This window comes from Strigops habroptila, chromosome 7, assembly GCF_004027225.2.
Source record: "Strigops habroptila isolate Jane chromosome 7, bStrHab1.2.pri, whole genome shotgun sequence".
Taxonomy (NCBI): Eukaryota; Metazoa; Chordata; class Aves; order Psittaciformes; family Psittacidae; genus Strigops; species Strigops habroptila.
The window spans coordinates 27210317-27230114 of NC_044283.2; the positions used below are offsets into that span (position 1 = coordinate 27210317).

General features: G+C 37.2%; 1 protein-coding gene across 5 annotated transcripts in view; it reads right to left on the bottom strand.

The window, feature by feature from the left end:
* Window positions 1-19798, bottom strand: part of CORIN (corin, serine peptidase) — a 137390-nt gene that overhangs the window by 48695 nt on the left and 68897 nt on the right. For all 5 annotated transcript variants that reach the window (XM_030491437.1, XM_030491438.1, XM_030491441.1 and 2 more), the window contains 5 exons: window positions 17418-17531; window positions 8019-8126; window positions 6288-6398; window positions 5327-5443; window positions 3116-3214 (listed from right to left, as the gene is read on the bottom strand). In XM_030491437.1, the coding sequence (XP_030347297.1) occupies window positions 3116-3214; window positions 5327-5443; window positions 6288-6398; window positions 8019-8126; window positions 17418-17531 (549 nt within the window). The remainder of the gene's footprint in view (window positions 1-3115; window positions 3215-5326; window positions 5444-6287; window positions 6399-8018; window positions 8127-17417; window positions 17532-19798) is intronic.

Sequence of the window (19798 nt, forward strand, 5' to 3'; positions counted from 1 at the left end):
GCCTAAACTGATCAGACATTATCACGCATGCAGAATATACAGTTTAATCAATATTGTGAAATGTGGCCTATGCTTCGGAATTTTCCAACCAAAGTGTTATTTGGGTGAGAAAATACTGCTTTGTCAACACTGAAGTTTTCTATGGGAATTCTCATGTCTTACCAAAGATGAAATAATTCTGGTCAAAATACAAACAGCAAAAATAACATGAAAAAAGACAATATTACTTCCAGAAGTTATGCAAGAAAAACCTCTCCCAAATTCTCTTGCTGTTCCATTGTGTATAAACAATTAAATATTCACTGGACCAGAATGGGAGAGAGATGATCTGCAAATCTAATTCAGATTATGCGTTACTCCTGTTGAGAACTAAGGAGTGTTGCCCATAATATGACAAGGAAGCATCTTCACTAAAAAGCTCTTGGGTTTCTTATGACACCGAATAGGAACATTGTTTTAGAACTCAAATACCACACATCAAAAAAGGTTTTTCACTGTCTTGTAACATAGTCCCAGCCACTCAAACATTTTCCAAAATTACTTTCCAATACATACAATGGGATACAAAAATTTGCATTTTTCAGAAAAAGATTTTGGACTACAGGACAAATTGTTCTGGACCACAGTAATTCTCATACTGATTTATGCACAAGGAAGATGAGTCCAAGAAAGAAAGTACACTTTCAGCTCTCCCTTATTTTGAGAGCAACTGAAGTGAGTCACATTGCTTGAAAGACTGTTGCCTTTTACAGGACTGTAGCTGCTTGTTATGAAAGGTAATTTGCTTAAGAGAGAACTGCTCCCTGAGTAGGTAAGAACCAGAGGCTGCTGTGGGTATTTATGTATTTTTATACTTGTTGGGTAAGGCTGCTGCTGGTGCCTTGTTTGCCACCCAAACAGAGGACCTGTCTTACGGGCAACTGGTGACTACACAGCCATCAGCTGTGAATCCAATGTTGTTTCTGTCACAGTATATCAGCTACATTTTATGTGGTCTTTACTAAGCAGTTTAAGCTGTAAATATTTAAAAATAAATAAAATTACAAAATACCGTCTTTTTTTGACCCGAGTAAATGTAAAGTTACTATCATTTTAAACATATAAACCAGGGTTTAGTGTAACACCTGTTAACTTTTGGAAGCATTATGAGTAAAACTTTGAAACAATAAATAGAAATATGGAAACCCCATTCCTGGGCAAACCATAGCTTTGTGGCAATGTCAGTAATGCTGAAATAAAAAAGCTGATCTTCACATGGAGAAACTGAGAAGCAACACCTGTTCTTAAAGGCTGAGGCTACTAAAGCTGATGCTTCTCCTGCAGGCAGAGAGATCTGGGACTAAACATCCTTCACTCCCATGAGCATTCAGCCCACAGAGAATCAATCTTATCACGCCCATTTAAATTCGTGACTAGCTAAAGTGAAGTTATTCAAGTCACCAATTATATCTCAATCAATACTTGTGTATTCTGACCTTAAAAGATCAGGAAAATATGCCCTTCAAGTCTCTCCAAAGATAAGAAAAAATTACTTGAAGAACTGTTTTCTCTGGAGATGCCACATACCTACAGTTTCAAAGGATTTCAGCAGAAACTGCAGATGTGGCCAACAACCAAAGTAATTTGATCTGTTGTGATATCTCACGTTTCATTTCTCATTTTTTTAGTGTATGTATCCCAAGATATATTGCTTCCTTTTCGCCAGGAGAGGGATAACCTCTCATGGGAGATAATATCCAACGATGAATTGCAAGACACAGACGAGAAAATGACTGAGATAATTCAATGAAGATGTCTGAGATTTCAACAAAAAAAATCATTATTTTAAAAATTAAAATTTTAATACAAATTTTTAAAAAATAAAGCGGTTTTTTGGATACTTGGTGTTATTTGGATACTTTCCTTCCCATTTCATAACCCTTTCTAAATATTTCTTGGGGGAGAATGATGATTTGGTTCACAACAGAAAGTAAAAAAACCCAACACCTACTACTCCAATCACCTTAGAAGGTTCCTTCTCACCTGAATAGTTTGATTATGGATTAAAGGCCAGACCTACACAGGTGATGTACATGATAGGCATCTGCTGCAGACTACCTTTAGCAAAAAGAGGAGGCAGATGAACCCTTCTTGAGAGCTGAGGATGCCTCCTGATTGCAGACCCTGGTGCTTACAGAGTTACGCTCGTGCTGATACCTGCAGCCTCCTCAGAGCATAGGAGTCCATTCCAATGCAAAGCAAGTCAAAATGATTCTATGATTCTATAAGAAAGTGCGCCATAAGGCCACCTTGGCTGAACATGGATCTCCTGACCAAGCTCAAACACAAAAAAATACACACAAGACATAAGAGTGGATACAGCACTGAAGTGGAACATAGAGAAATTTTTTCAAGCATACAAGAATGGAGTTAGAAAAGCCAAAGCTCAGCTAGAGTTGAAACTACCAGACAATGTAAAGGGCAAGAAGCAGTACTCTTGTAAGAATATTGGCAGCAAAAGGAAACATAAAAAAAATGTGGGTCTGCTGCTCATTGGGGCAGGGGAACTAGTGACAAGACACACAGAAAAGATCAATGACTTTTTAGCCTCAGTTTCCAGTGAGGAATATCACTGGGAGACTGCTTTATATCATGTATCATACAATATGTATTGGTCAGAAGAATAACTAGTTTTGCCAGTTTGAATATCAAAATTATTCCTTCATAAAAGGGCTAGAAGTTCTCCAGAGTACTAAACACAGCACCATGTTTTCTTGTATTTTGAAATTAAACCAGTAGCTTCTGCTTTACACTTATACTATGTTGTTACTTCATGTAAACACTGAATGTCATCAAATGTTAAGAAGCACAACTGTAAATAGCTATTAAGAACATATTAAAAATTCACAGAAGGGAAAATATCTCAATGTCAAATGTTATGAGGATCTCTAAGTACATTAATAATCAAGAGTTATGATGGAACTTTTGTTTAAACTTTGCCTTGACAATACTTAACCATTAATTTACTATCTAATGCACATGTGTAAAGTATTATTTACTGTGTCCTACTGTGCACCCTCATTATACTCTAAACCACCCTAAAACAGTGACAGTGTGAAGCATGGGACCTACTTACTGCAGTTTGCCTGGCTGTTTCTCATCTCACAGAGAGAAGTTCCACAGGGATCAGGACAGGAAGTACATCTCTGGTCTCCCTCCTGACAGAGGGTTTGACCTGAGGAAAACAGAAATTTACTATTCTAAGTATTTACCAGACTAATAAAAATGGCTGGAGTGTAGCAATGAGAAAATACAGAGTTTACATTACAATTATTTCCTTTATATAATTAAGTACCCCACAGCATTTCAAATGCAGCAATGAAGTGTTGTAAGGAAGAAAGGTGTGCAGGAGTGACCAGATGTCACTTTTCTTTACCCCTATACTTAAAATAAGAATTTATATCCCAATTTCTGATTGAGAAGTATGGATCTCTGAAAGCCATTTACCACGATTCTGTGGCAAAGTATGAAAAGACATATAAATCAGATTTCAAAGGGAACAATAGGTTCTAGATGAAAGAGAGTATTTTCTGGGAATTATTCTTCAGTGCCATTCAGTTGATCTGCTTCTCATTTTATGATTGTTTTGGTGGACAATAAAAATCATCCTGAAGAAAGGTCATCAGAGCTGAAGTGCCATTGTCCTTCTTTGGCTGGTTGAAACACAAACAACAACAAGAAACCCTAAAAGGCTATGGTCCTAAAAACGGAATTCAGAGCAACTAAAACCAGCACTTCATCAAAACATTTCTGAACATATTACCTGGGTAGTTAGTTTTATGGACAAATCACTGGACTTCTCTCTGTCTCGTAGAGGTGATAGCTCCTTTCCAAACCATTAAACTCTCTCGTCAATGTGACTTTGGCAAAAGCAATCATTTAATTTACTATTCTGTACACAGAGACCGAACAGTTTGGATTTCATCATCTCATCCTCTTTAAAATGGGTTATTGCAACTACTGCTTAGTGTTTGTACTGCATTACTGTCAACGAATGTTAATTGTTCAGTCATGGCATCCTTATATTGGTGTACAGAAAGTGCTGAAGAAACATCTTGTTTCAATGATCTTGAAAACAGCCTTGTCCCAAAGAACTGATGATGTAGTCATGTGGATTTACTTCCCTTCATATATATTGAAGCAATGGAGGTACTTTCTTTTGCTGTAGCAATTAACTGTCTTATTTTACAGGTGCAGCTGATTGCAAAATTGAACTTGAAAAACACGGAAAACTTCTTAAATTCTAAAACTATTACAAATAATTACATTAAAATTATTTTTTTAAGTTTGCCCCAACCCCTTCTTATCCCACAATGGAAGAGTTTCTCAACTCTTTAAAATTCCTTTTGCTGCAATGTAGATTCTTTTGATCTGAGCATAGTCAATGCTGAATTTCTATAAACACACTCTACCCTCTCTTTTGAAGGGATCACAGAACCAGCTGTGTATTTATCATATGATAACAGATCTGTTCTACTCTAATAACTTTTGAATAGGTTGTCTTACTACCACTACATCTGACAACACCAGGGTTTTCTAAATAAAGCTGACTAATTTCTTAAAAAATAAAATTTGAAAGAGAATGTCATTAATAATTCTCACATCAAAGGAAAGGCTGCTATCTGAACCTACATTACCATGAACAAGAGAACTACATGTGAAAAATACCCTCAAATACTGAAACCATCGCAACATGACAAAATTTCTGTTTGAGTGTCAAAATGTACCACAGGACACAAGTCTTTGGGAAAACATGTTCTGGGGCTCAAGAAAATGCCTGGTTTCCTTTTCTTTCATATAATCCATCATGAGACAGCTATTAAATAGCTGTGAAAACTTACTTTTTCATATATTTTCCCTTAGTCACACTAAATCATTAATTTACTTTGGAAAACAACCTTTCCCTGATTTTTCATCATTCCCTGATGAAAAAACAATTTTCACGAGAAAATTCTTTCTCAAATGGCATCAATTCCTGTGATAATAGCTGCTAATTGCTGCAGACAATGTGAATATATATCAATTTATTTCAAGTAAAAGCTCATCATGTCAGATAACCAAAACTTATACTAAATATCACCTCCATTTCCTTAACTTTTTATATATTTAAGGACTAATAAAACTCTGCTTACAAATTTCTGTGTGAAAGCAGACACCAACCAATGTTAGCAAGTGTTCTTTGAAAGGCAATGAAAGCAAAGGTCAGACAGCTTTAGCTAAAGACACTTCAGAACAAAGCAGTCAATGGTAGGTTCAGTAAGAAGAGTAAAATGAGGGATATCCTTACTTTCACTGCAGTTTTCTTCATCACTTCCATCTTTACAGTCATTATCTCCATCACACTGGAATGCACTAGGAATGCACTGCCCATTTCTGCACTCCACCAGACCCTGACTATGGCATGCTAGAGAGAAAAAAATGATGATACACTGGTTAACTTAGGTTAATGAAGTTCTTTATTATTTTTGAACTTTATCTTGAAGTTATTTCAGGAGGAGCCAATAACACTGCTTAGGTCACTAGATGACATTTTCCACTGTATGTAGGCTGTGCTTTCAATAGCTTACAGCTACAACCAACCAACAAAAGCATCATTTTTACTCATTTAAAAATTGTCATCTTTTCTTTGCCCACTTACTTACATTCCTTTATTCAGGTCTTTAGGCTTCAGGGAAAATTCTAGGATAGTGGTTGCAAGGTCAAGCACCAAATGGCAGCAAGAATCAAAGCAGTATAAGCATAAGTCTTATAAGAATTTTAATCACACTAAAACATGTGCTAGTTCCCCAAGGCTTGATTTTGCAACCTCGGCAAGATTCTAGGGCAGTTGTTTTGCAGATATATACCATTATCATTGGAGCAGACAGAAGTCCAAACTCAGACAAGCTGTGATAGGTTACATACAGACACATGAGAAACCTGTCACAAACTCAGAATGCCTATAGTTTAAAGAGATTATATACATTCATTCGTATTCTTTAATGGGAACATTACAATAAACAAAAAGGTAATTCTGTAACTAATAAGCAGCTGAAATGCAAGGCAATGCTGGTACTTCTCAACAATGGCAACAAATGTTTAATTTGCTGCAGCTGTCCTCCAGCAGGAACATACGTCAAGTGTGAACTTCGGGAATCAAATAAACTTGTAGTTATGCCTTACAAGTAATAAGTAAGTATACTACTTATTTTACATTATTTTTATTTTTAAAGAAATAAAAAACTGATTTTGAAATTAAAGGAACTTACAGCAATTGATTTCATCTGATTTGTCTATACAGTCATGGTCACCATCACATACCCAATCAGCAGTTATACATCTCCCATCTCCACATTGATGATGTGTCACTGGATTACAATCTAATTAAAATGCAAATGTGAGGACAAAGAAAAAAAGGATGATAAGTTACAATTTGTGTATTTTGTGATTCTGATCAATTGTTCTATGCCTATAAGCTAATCATTCTTGCCAGTGAGCCATTCTGAAGTTGTAAAATACAATAAGACATTTTTCTGTTCCTGGATATTTTTTTGCAGATGTAGTTACATATGTTCTGAATTCTATTGCCTATATAGATAGTGATGTACTCACTCCTCTCAGATGCACAGTTATTTCAATTTGCAAATGAACACATTTCTAAGATTTGTTAAGCAGATTAAAAGATCTGTATTCCCATTTCATGAAATACCATTCAGTTAGCCAACATTTTCAGTTGCCATCAGGGAAAATCATTCCTACATTTATCTTCTAACTATGAAGTAAAAAAAAAAAAAAAAAAGTTTCATTTGCCATATTTGGCACTTAATCAGAAACTTTTTTTGCACACACTCACAATTTTTCATAAGAATGATCTACAAAGAAACTATTCCAATCTTCATCTTACTTTTCCTACCCAAGTGCTTCCACAAATAAAAGCATTCTCTTAAGCAGTCTAACTTTACACCAAAATAAATAGGGAGTGTAGACAGCCTGATATGAGACCCACTTATAACCTCTGCAAAAAGTTAGATCTTAAATTTTCTATAGAAAAAAAACCCTATCTCAAGATAGCAATGGTAGGAGTTAGATAAACGTTCAGAAAGTCTTTAATCAAAGATAAATTTTGGAAAAAAATCCAAACAAAATCAAACCAAGCAACAACAACAAAACTAAAAAAAAAAAAAAAAAAAGGAACAACCAGAACTGACAAAAAGTAGGGAAAGATCTTGGAGTCTTAGAGTACGTTTAATTTGGAGAAGAAACATAAAAAAACTATCAGAAAAAAATGTGCATTGATTTTTAGTTTTGAAGTTCCCTGTGCTTTTCCTTAGAAAAGCAAGAGAGAAAAAGTGAGAAATAATATTTTAAATTTCAAACGCTCATTTTAGAGCACTTAATTTTTCTTACGTGCAGCACCAGGAGCAAAAGTTAAAAAAACTAAGGCTTTCAGTTTTGCAATATTTACATGTGATAATTATTCTTCTTTATGGCAAAACTTCATCTTTTCCCTATGAAATTCGAGTGTAGGTAGAAGGACAAATGTAAGGAGGCAGAACATAAAAAGTTGACTGAAAGCGGAATTTGAAAGAAACATAATTTGATCATCAAAATACGCAAGTTCATTCTGAAGCTTATGTAAAAACAGTTCAGCTGTAAAACAGTTGGCATCACCAGTGTGTAGGCTCCTACAGTTTGCTTCAATCTCAGTTAAATTCAGCCAAGTTAGCAAGAAAGCAAACATAACATTTTGAATTAGTTTAAAACAAATTGTGAAATGGAGTATTTCTTCAAAATATCACTACCTTCAAAATTTTGATTGACCCACAACTCTCCTTTAAACCTTTACAAATTGCGTATAAAATTTGTAAGCTGTTTTTACTTTGCCCGAAGAGAATAATAGCAGGGTATATTACTCTTTCAACAGTTTAAGGAAACAGATTGCTGGCTTAGGCAATACTGGTATCTTAAAGACTTTATAAAAGCATAAAACTTTCATTTACCACAGTTTTGTTCATCGCTAAGGTCTCCACAGTCATCATATCCATCACAAACAAACGTGTAATTTAGGCATTTTCCAGTGTCGCAACGAAACACATCATCACTGCAGTCTACAAAACAAATTTTTGTAAAATGTTAACATGACTTTGGAACATTCATATAAACTATGAATGTAGTGACTAGATAAAATTAGCTAAAGATACCCCCCAATTTACAGGTATGCATTAATACCCAATGTGCATGAGTTTGTTAGAATCTAATATGGAAGAACAAGAAAGATGAAAAGCAATTTTTAGACATTTTTATTACCAATTGCTTTTTTGATCAATACCATGAGGAGAAAGCACTCTGGTTACACATATGGACCAAAATGTTTAACTAAATTCATATACATGCAGTTCTTGAGTAATGTTGTGGGTTTCATCAGCTACATTACTAGGACAGTCTTGAGAACCTGATGCAGCTAATAGGTGAAGCTGAAGCTTCTATCAGCACAATCGAGATCCCCAGACCCTGCTTTTGAGCCTGCCATTGATTTTCCAATAGTTTCAAATAAGTTTTATGCAGAATTTGGCCTGATGCTGTCTTATCAAGGATTTCTTCGCACTGTCAGCCCTAGGTGGGTTTAGCCTTTCTTTCCATGGCTGAGGCCTTCAGTAAAGCCCTGATAAATATTCTGTAAGAATATCCAGAATGTTTGGTAGAAACACGGAATCCACTTTGTAGCAGTTAGGAAAGGGAGGAGAAGAGAAAATAGGGTTGGCAGTGTCTGGTCCCATTAGTAATAACTTTTTAACTCTAGGCTTTTTCTTCACACCTGGCTTTTCCAGGGAGAATACCAGGATATAGAGCAGGTACCTGGACCACTCCTCCTTCCTTTTGAAGCTATGCCACTGGAACCAATGCAGTTCTTTGTGCCCTTTCTTACTGAGGTAAGCGGTCATTTTTAAATGAGCTCTTTCCTGGAAAAGATACAGAAAGAGCTCCAAGAGCAGGCAGTGGAACAAGGCACAAGTCTTTCCCCTCAGCTGAGATGCTCCACCATTAAACAATAGAATCATGCTGCCACTTGCTTTTCTTCTCTTGGTACGTGACTCTTGTGTTAATGATTGCACAGTGGTCCCACTTTGAAAGACGGGTGTCCTTCTAAGTATATTACACACTGCAAGGTGCAGCATTCTCTCAGAAAGTGCAGTGGTGTTTCTATCCCTCTAGATCAATGTCAGCCAAGTGTTCCACCTCCTAGGTGAGTGCTTACCTCTGGGTAAGTTTATTGTTTAATTTCCATCCATACCCTCATTCCTGTTTACATTCATACCTCTGCAGCTGCACAGTGTCCTTTAGGGTACGGCAGCTCTCCTGCCCACACTGACAGGGTAAACAAAAAGAATATAAACTTCCTTGCAAGGAAGTGAGATTCACTTGATGAAAATCTAACAGTCTTAACATACATTTTCTTCACGATATTGGCCATAATATATAGTATGGGGTAGCTAGTTACTTCCATCAGAATAAAATGGGCACATTGCAGCTGCCATTCATGAAAGACAATGATGGTACAAGCTCAGTTTTCATACAATTAAATACAAATTCCTACTGTATACTCCACAAAACACAAATAAAGCCTGGTCAAACCTTTGCATACTGCAATCCTTCGATCTCTACTCATGCATACCCTGTTTTCACCACTTCACTATTGCATCACATGTCCTTCTGACCATAAATCACCTCAGCCCAACACTCATGATTTTACATTAAAAGATGTAAAGATTTTAAATTTTAAAGACGTATGTTTAAAGACATATGTGCAGACTCAGTGTACATTTTGTGCCACTTCAAGGAGTAAATAAGACCTTAATTCAACAAGATGCTCTACCCTGGGGTGTGGCATGCAGTGGCCCATGTGTATAAACAGTTTCATTTGTATTTTATTACCAAAATGGTCTTCATCTTGTTCACCCTTGGTGAAAGAGAAGTATGATTGAGAAAGTCACACAGGAAGGAAGAGGAAGCAAGCGTATGCATAAGTAAGTGTGCATCTAAGTGCAGCCAGCGGGACGTAAGAGAGCCTGTTGCATTTGGTACATTACATGTAAAACTTGTTCATCAGGATCCTTCTGACAGATCCAAGTTTTGGCACTGACAGTTTATGCATTTGTACATCATTGTTACAGCTTCTTTCCTGCCCAGATTCCCATGTGATAGTTGGCTGAGCTGAATTCTGATTCCTCAGCTGGTAACCTACGTTGCACAAAGTCACAGACTAAATGGTACAAGCAACGTGGTGAAATCCTAAACACCAGTTTTCGGCTGCAGCTGTGAAAGTAGTGATACAGCTAAGTAAAATCAACTATACTTTCAAAAAGAGGGATGGATTCTTCTAAAGCCTAACTATTACCTGCATACTTCTTAGGCCCATCAAAGGGAAGAAGAGAAAAATGCAAGTCAAGAGCCAGGAAAAGAAGAGACCGCATCATGTGATCAGCTTCTTGATGCAGAATCCTGAAAGGAGATTCTAGCAATAATTATTAATATACAAAAGATTAAAACCAGAGACTTCTATATTTCATAATGCATATAATTTTCAACATTAAAACTAAGGAGGCACAGCTGTAAGATTCACTTATGTAACTTTAGACATCTACATCATTTGGTTTCTAAAGCACACAGGCCATCTAAATTATCTGCTTCAAATAAGACAAATAATGCATCAGAAGTTTCCCTCGGCTGGTTTTCCATACAGCCAGTTTAGACATTTAGCTCAGATAAAGTCACCTGTACAGGGACAAACAACTCCATCCCTAATGTATGTCATCTCATAACTAAAAACCAAGGACATCTCTCCCATCTAGTAATATCTAAAACAAGTATAAGAAGTCCTGTATTTTGGGACTGCAGATGAGGGAAGCTTCGATAGGAACCTAGGCATCCCAGGAGAATGCCTCTGGATACATTTACATTTTCTTAATCTCGAAATATGAACCAAACCTGATTGAGTAGTGCATTTAAGACCAATGATACTGAGGTGAATGGACTTCATCTCGTCACCTCATCCTGTCATTTTAGGAGATGATCACAGCATTGCACCCACCAGGTTATGGAATTGACACTGAAGCAGCAGACAAGCAAGCTCCTCTGCTATTACTGCAGATGTCTTTTCTTTAGCAAAAATGGTGGAAGAAACTTAGAGATGGATTTAAAAAAATATTAACCTCACTATTAAATAGGAAAGAAATATATGTGTGCATAAAGGTGTCAGAAGCAAGAGCAGAACAAGATTTAAAGGAATGCTATATGTTAATTGCTACAGAGCACTGTAAGTGCGACTTCATTTAATAATCATGCAGCAAGAAGATGAATAACCACCTGACATAAGATAAAGAAAGAAGAATCCAAATAGAATCATTTAGGTTGGAAAAGATCCTTAAGATCATCGAGTACAACCATTAACCTAGCACTGCCAAGTCCACCACTAAATCACATCCCTAAGCACCACATCCACATGTCTTATAAATACCCCCACGTATGGTGACACAATCACTTCCCTCGGCAGCATGTTCCAATGCTTGACAACCCTTCTGGTGAAGAAAGTTTTCCTAATATCCAATCTAAATCTCCCCTGGCACAACTTGAGGCTGTTTCTTCTTGTCCTATTGCTTGTTACCTGGGAGAAGAGACCGACCCCCACCTCACTACAACCTCCTTTCAGGTAGTTGTAGAGAGCTATAAGGTCCCCCCTGAGCCTTCTCTTCTCCAGGCTAAACAACCCCAGTTCCCTCTGCCATTTCTCATAAGATTTGTTCTTCAGACTCTTCACCAGCTCCATTGCCCTTCTCTGGACCCACTCCAGCACCTCAATGTCTCTCTTGTAGTGAGCAGTTCAGAACTGAACACGGGATTCGAGGTGCAGCCTCACCAGTGCCGAGTACAGGGGGATGATCACTGCCCTGGCCCTGCTGGCCACACTATTGCTGATACAGGCCAGGATGCCATTGGTCTTGCTGCCTGGGCACAAGCTGGCTCATGTTCAGCTGGCTGTTGACCAACACCCCCAGGTCTTTTTCCACCAGGCAGCTTTCCCCAGCCTGTAGCACTGCATGGGGTTGTTGTAACCCAAGTGCAGGACCCAGCATGTAGCCTTGTGGAATTTTACACAACTGGCCTTAGCCCATCAATTCAGCCCATCAGTCCAGATCCCTCTGTGGAGCCTTCCTACCCTCAAGCAGATCAACACTCCCACCCAATTTGGTGTCATCTGTAAACTGACTGAGGATGCAGTCAATCCAAAGATCAACTCTGGAAACACAAGGAAAGCAGGAAAAAAAAAAAAAAAAAATGTAAGCCTCTTTTTTTCAAAAAATGCTCATTCCTTAGGACTGTAAAATGTTTGTCTTCAGAACAAACCACTGCTGCCAACCAAAAAGAAACCTAGACATTATGAGGACACAAAAGCCTAGTGGTTGTCACTGTCAGACAAGTGATTCTTGCCAGACGACTTGTGTGTGCACTAGGGGTGAGACAATTAAACCAACGAGATTGAGTGCAAATGAGTGAAATAAGTTTTTTAGGATACATATGGCCTTTCTTCTTAGCAAGGTTACCCATTAAGTTTTGTCACATTCATTTCTTATAATGATTAATTTGAATGGTTTGATTTCAAGAAAAGCATGAAGTTAAATAATTTATACCAGACTGTTGTACATATTATATTGCAATTTGTAAAGTTCAAAATCTTACTGGAATTATTTAGCAGCAGTTTCACCTTCCCTTTTCTCATATCAGGAAATGTAATAGTTACTTATGCTTAGGTCACAAATACAAAATGTTTAAATTGAAATTGAAACAAACAAGAATGTTTCAATTGAAATTGTAAAGCACACTTTAGAAACATTCTTCTAGATACTGTTTTTAAAAGACACTACGCTTCTTTTTAATGCAACCAATTACACTGGCAAGTATCAGTCTTTTGAACCTAAATCCATCAAATACCCTTAAAAAGATACAATTTGTTACACTTTTATGTATCCTGTTTTGAAATTCTATAAAGTGCTTTAACTATCTAGATTAAAAATTACACTGTCTCCTAGCTTTCTGAAGCTTTAAGTGCCACTGCCTACAAACTGAGGACTAATTTCATTCTCAGAATCACAGAACAGTTGAGGTTAGGCGCCCTGCACCTCTGCAGGGCACCTGGTCTGCTCAAGCAGGGCCACCTAGAGCCAGTTATCTAGGACTGTGTCCAGATGGCTTTTGAGTATCTCCACAGACGGAGTTTCCACAAGCTCTCTGGGTATCAACCCTGGGAATGTTGCTAGTTACTGGCCTTCAAACAGACTTCATGCATCTGATTGGCACCCTCTGGGCCCAACCATTCATCCAGTTTTCAATCCACCTCAGTTTTCAACCCATCTCATTAACATATATCAGACTGAATTATTGTAACGCAAATACAGTGTGCAGCTGAGAGAAATCTATTTCTGCCCCCCAAATTATCAGCACCATTATTGTCATCCCTGAAAAACTTACCTGTTTGCATGCAATTCTATATTATGTTACAGCATTTACAAAGTAGAGGAGGCAGAGCAAGACTTCAACAAGTAAACCTAAAGCACATCAGAGACTGAAACAAAGCCGGAAAGAACAGGAAACAAACACACGGACAGGGCTCCACTGTGATAAAGCAACTTACCGAGGCAAAAAAAACCAGAACCAAATATGCTGAGAAAAAGAAAGTTCCTGAGTTGACTGAAACCAAGCCCAAAGACCCAACCTTCAAGACCATAGTCTGTAAAGGCAGTTTTGTCTGCAAATCCTTTTCATTTCTCTTCTGCCTTTTCAGGTTTCATTCAGTTTTCTTTTGTAAAGGGTTTTCTTTTTTTCCCTCTTAAAGGGTTATTTTTTTCTTTTACATTCTAATAAAGCTTGGCCTTTTAAGTTTAAGAACCTTTTAATCTCATTGGAAAGTAACTGTAACAAGAAGATTCTCCTCACGGTACTGACCAAAAAGAAGAGTCTCATGTGGTCTCTCCACAAGACTCAAGCAGCAGAAATACCTGCCTTCAGTGTAATTTTTGGTCTTAAACTACCTACTGCTCCCTAAGTTTGTTTGCTAGAACACAGAGTCCAAATATTTTTCTTCATCTATATTACCCACAGTCTTTGTTTACCATTCTCACGCAGACAAAACAGCTCCCAGCAACCAATGCGGCAGAAATTAGTCTAGAAGTGAGCCATATGTTTATACCTAGTTATCCTCTTCGATGTATTCATGCTGTTTACTCTAAGCTAAATCTGCTGCTTTTGTTTCATATGCTCCATTTCCCCCATCTTCACGGTTAACAACAAAATTTGAAAATAAATTTCATTCCACGCTAGATAAAACTTTCCTATGAGCAAATACAGTTTGGACTTAAGAAGGGAACAACTTTTCTGTGTGTTGTTCTGGGTCACATTAAACACTGGCAAGCTATGTGTAAGCACTAGCAGTCACAATTTGATTTATACAAAATAGAACAAAGCCTAAAAATTCAAAATTCTATTTTCTTTCTCAAATATTGCCAAATGTTTAATAATTAAATGGTGAATAGCGACTACATTCTGTGGAGTACTGAATATTCTCATTATTATGGAAATGCCAGTCACTATTAAAGTTACTACTGAATTATCTTCAAACTGAACTGAAACACCTTACAAATGAGCCTAGGATCAGAATTAAATTTGATGGCCAATACTTTGATTGAAGGATTAGTGTTTTAAGAATTAAAAAAATAATAATTTAATAAAATTAATTATGTATTCATTATAAAATTATAACCTTCAGTTATTTGTCATGATTCTTATAGGAATCATGGAATGGTTTGGGCTGGAAAGGATCTTAAGATCATCCAGCTTCAACCCCCTGCCATGGGCAGAGATAACTTCCACTAGACCAGGTTGCTCAAGGACCTGTCCAACCTGACCTTGAACACTGCCAGAGATGGCAGACTCTTTAAACTACTCATACACTTATAACTTGCATATACTGGCTGGACCTGAAGAAAATATATTTTTAGGGTTAATAGTAATTTTTGCCATTTATTTTTCATTAATGGAAGTATAGTAATTGTGCTTTTTCTTTCCTCAATAGAAGAAGAAACCTCTTAATTCCAGTGAGACCAAGAACATAGCTGCCTTCCCACGTGGCTGTGCCCTTTGTCAGAAAAGGGGATATGAACTGTCAGGTTGCCCAAAAGTCTCTTCTTTGTAGCGTTCTGAAGAGGCAAGATAATGAAAACCAAACCAAATATCCCAAAATACTGCACCTTTAAACGTGTGTTTAACTTAAACCAGAAATAAAACACTACTGTGCCAAAAACATTTTAGGATTATTACTTGGCAACAAAAATAACTAGTACACTGTAACAGCAAGGATGTTGTCCTGAGTGTCTTAATGGTGTATTTCCATGCCTTAGTGAGTTTTGGTACAAATGTTCCTCTAATTGTAGTCAGTTGCTGACGTGAGCTGCTCCAGAGCTGGCCTGACCCACAGTGGAGTGATAGATCTTGGCACACAGGGACATTTCCTGAGGCAAAGAAACACCAAGGGAGCAGAGAGACCCATCAGGAGCCAGCAGCTCTCGCAGGAGACGCTAACCGATGCCTGAGCATTGCCAGATAAAGCACGGCCAACCCCACACCTATAAAAAAGCAGCCTAGGGAGCACAAGTGACCAGGAGTGCTGCAACCAGAGCATAGAATCATAGAACACTTAGGGTTGGAAGGAATCTTCAAAGGTCATCTAGTCCAACCCCCCAATTTTTTATGATGAAGGTTGTAAAACACTGGAACAGGTTGCCCAGAGAGGTGGTAGATGTGCCATCCCTGGAGACATTCAAGTTCAGGTTGAATGTGGTTCTGGGCAACCTGATCTAGTTGAAGACATTCCTGTTTATTGCAGGGGGGCGGACTAGATGACCCTTAAAGGCCCCTTCCAATCCAACCCAAACTATTCTGTAAAGTGACCTAAGAATTTGAGAGGGGCAAGGACTGCTGTAAACACAGCATCTTTTATCAGACAAGATTTCAGGCAAGCATGAAATTCAGTTCTGCTATTTCTGCTGTGTAATTCAAGAAGGTCTTACTTGACCTCTACCCCCTCTCACCAAATGCTAATAAAAGACATCCTCTGCCTATAAACCCTGTATCATTTAACACACAGGCTTTCTTTTATAAGTAATCTTAACTCATGAAATTTATAATGCTTGTAATATTTTTATTGTTATATTACTAATTTCTTCTTTTCCCATTTCTAATGGAACTCAAGAGACATAGTCTCATAGGTATTTTTTAATGTTTTAGCTTGCATTAAAAACTTGACAGGAAAAATTCAAATAAAAAGATAACATATATTTTGTGTAACCAAAATTATATCAACCTCCATTAAAAAAATTGTAGGCTATTAAAGATAAAGCAAGCTCTAGCCTTATTCACATTGAGACTAGGAGGAAATTGCAGCCATCACTTATTCCTTGGAGTATCCCAGATAAAATCTATCAGCAACTTCCTCAAAAGCAGATTTGTGAGTCTTGGAATGCCCAGGCTCTTAAATCACCAATACGAACAAATCTTTTGGGACCAGTCCAAACTGCAGAGTCTGGAACTCAACCCCAGGTCTCACATTTTCCGAAGTCTGAACGCACAGCACTGTTTTGTGGCATCATGTCCTACTATAGTCCCTATTCAGTCATTGTTCCACATTTTCCTTTTTTCTCTTTTTTTTCCTTTTCATTGTTTTCCTACTGTACATTTGCTGAGCTTTTCCAAAGGTGTAAGTAGTCCAAGGATGTTTTTGTCAACACAGAAAAACACATAGGAGCTCTAAAGATACACACTACCACAGAGAAATAAATAAGAAATTGAGTTATTAAGCATATATTTTTATTTTTCTTTTCTACTGCACTGTATAGTGGGATTTATTTAAATAAACCACATCGAGGGTTGAGACCAAAATAATTTTCTAAACAGGTGGTTTTGCATCTGCTCTAAAATCAATGCCAAGGACTAGGAAAAAGATACAACTGACAGTCTTCAGTTTATTATCAGAAGTGCTCTTCTGATACACGTTACTGATCCATTAAAAAAAAAAAAAGGCAAAAAAAAAAGCTCAAATACTCCCTAATTTTCTCATGGCTTTTTGCAGAAATCTTAGAATCTCCTTCCAGGCATAAAATTTGATAGATCAAAAATACATGCTGTGACCAGAGTGAGCAAAGGCAAACACATTCGATGGCAACTGAGAGTCCGAATACCAATATGCTCAAATACTACGCAAAGCCCCATTCTGTACCAAGAGAAACAGCTTTTAAGTTTCCCTGAAGGAATTCAGTGCTTCAGTGGAACACCGCAAGGTTTAACAAACTTACTGCAATGGACCTCATCACTCCAATCATCACAGTCATTGTAGCCATTACACTGCAGTTTCCCTGGGATGCAGATTCCACTGGCACACAAGAAACTCTCCTCTCCTCCACACAGTGCTGCAGAAGAGAAGAAAATAAAGAATGCATGTTAAGCTTTTCAGGGTAAGCAGAAATAAGCAGAAATGAAAGATGGCTAGAACAATGAGTCTTAATCAATGCTCTTCAGAAACAAACCCCAAATTAATGAAATTCAAGCAAGTGCAAACTGGCATTTTCATATAATTTTTGATATTTCAAAAGTAGGTATTTAGGCTGTGTTAATCAGTGAGGTTCAATCTACCATTACCTCTAAAAAGCTGCTGTACAGAGTAACTGTTAAAAAGTGACCACAGGATGAGATTAAAGAAGCTCTGGGTTTTGGTTTTGGGGTTTTTTTTTTTTAATTAAATAGATGCAACAGATTAAGTATCCAACTAAAATTACAATAGATGGATCTTCCCAACCTAAGTGTTTTGGCAAAAGTTTACCAGGTTGAGACCTAACAGTGTCATAGCACAGACATCTTTCTAGAGGTACAGGATTCCTCATTCTTATAACTCTCTGAACACCAGAAGACAGTCATTATTGCTATCAGATAGATGGGAAATTGAGATACCTAAAGAGACAACTTCCCCTAGAGCTTCAGGTATCCCACTGGAGACGACTTGTAGTGCCATTATGTTCAGAGGGAGGGAACTCATAGAGCCTTCCCATTCAAGTCCTTCAAGGCACTTAAAATATAGAGATGCAGACCACTGTTAATTTGTTTACACCTTAGTCCTTGCAATATAGACCAAACTTCCAAGTCTTTACTTAAAAAAAAAAACAAACCAAAAACATTGGCTGAGAAAAATCCCTGTAAAGCATATAGACATTACATGGGGATGCAAAGTAAAGATGTCAAGTAGAAAAGCAAATATTCAGTACAGAAACTGGTTGTCGGTTTTGTTTGGGTTTGTTTTGTTTTGGTTTGGTTTTTTCCAAAAGCCAGAGCTAACTGTCAGGCTACTCAACAAAGCTGAACAAAACAGAGTTTCACGTCTTGTAAAAGACCAGGGGAAAAAAATAAAAATTTACTCTAAGCATACATATCTGAAATGAGAAATAGCTTTTAGAGATGGAGGAAAAAAATCCCATCACTTTGCCAACGTAAAGTTAGTAAATGTATCCATGTGTGAAAACAGCAAGTTCAAACAACAAAATCTCACGGAAGTTCAAAATTCTACTCATAGAAATTCCATTGTAATTCAAACTTTGTATCCAAGTATTCCAAGGACAATAAAGATTTCTAATTGTAGCTTTCAAACTTGACTACAATGCAAATCGCAGGCATGAAAAACCATCAGTTTCAGCAGCCATTATAGAATCGCTTCCTCCATTAAAGTAATTTTGCACCTGACCACAACATAACTCCAATTTTTTCATTTTAAAATGCCTAAATTTGCATTTTCCTATTCCTATAGGAGAATTCAGTTCATATTTTTCCTCCCTTTATTCTCTGAACCTGAGGCTTAACAAAGTCTGGAAAGTATAATTATAATCTACATGTCAAAACCAAAAACTAGATATTGAGTATTCTCATCATAATTGTGTATTCCTCATAACATGTCTACCAACATGCATATTCATGCAGAATACAGTTTAAAATTTAGGAAAAATAACCAAATATGTAATTATAGAATTTTTAGTAGCATTAGCTTGTATGACCTCAGTTTGGCACTGCAGTAAATGATAGCACAAAGGTAACACACTCCATAAATTTCAGATGAAGCCATTATTAATAAGTCAATGACTATGACGATGTTTGTGCCAACATTTTACTTGGTGCTGTATTCAGTAGAATTCCTAGTATAAGGACTTCTCCTTTACAGTGAAGTATTATTCACAATAATGTGTTGATTAAGCACATTCTTGAGCAAACAAAAACAGCTTAAGTGAAAGATCAGTCCTAAACTAACACACTGCTAACTTTCTATTTTAACTCCCCTTTCTGAAGCCAACATTTCCCTTACAAAAGGAGGGAAAGTTCTTTTTAATCTCTATCAACAAAACAGCCTGTTGTGAAGTAACCCAGAGCATACAAGTAATGTCATTTTATATGTCTTCAGAAGAATAGGATTGTAAAAATGGTGACAGTCAGAAAAATGAGTGCACCAATAAGCCCTGAATGGCTTTGAACAACCCCCTCACCTAGGGCCTCCACCAACTCTCTCACTCAAGCCCTGCCTGAGCACTACTGTAGACACAGCCTTATATCCAGCTCCAGCTCCTGGATAGATCTCTCATATATACACTGTAGCTGGCCTGCAGCCCTAACTTTGGCCCTGGTTCCTAAGTGGGCTTGG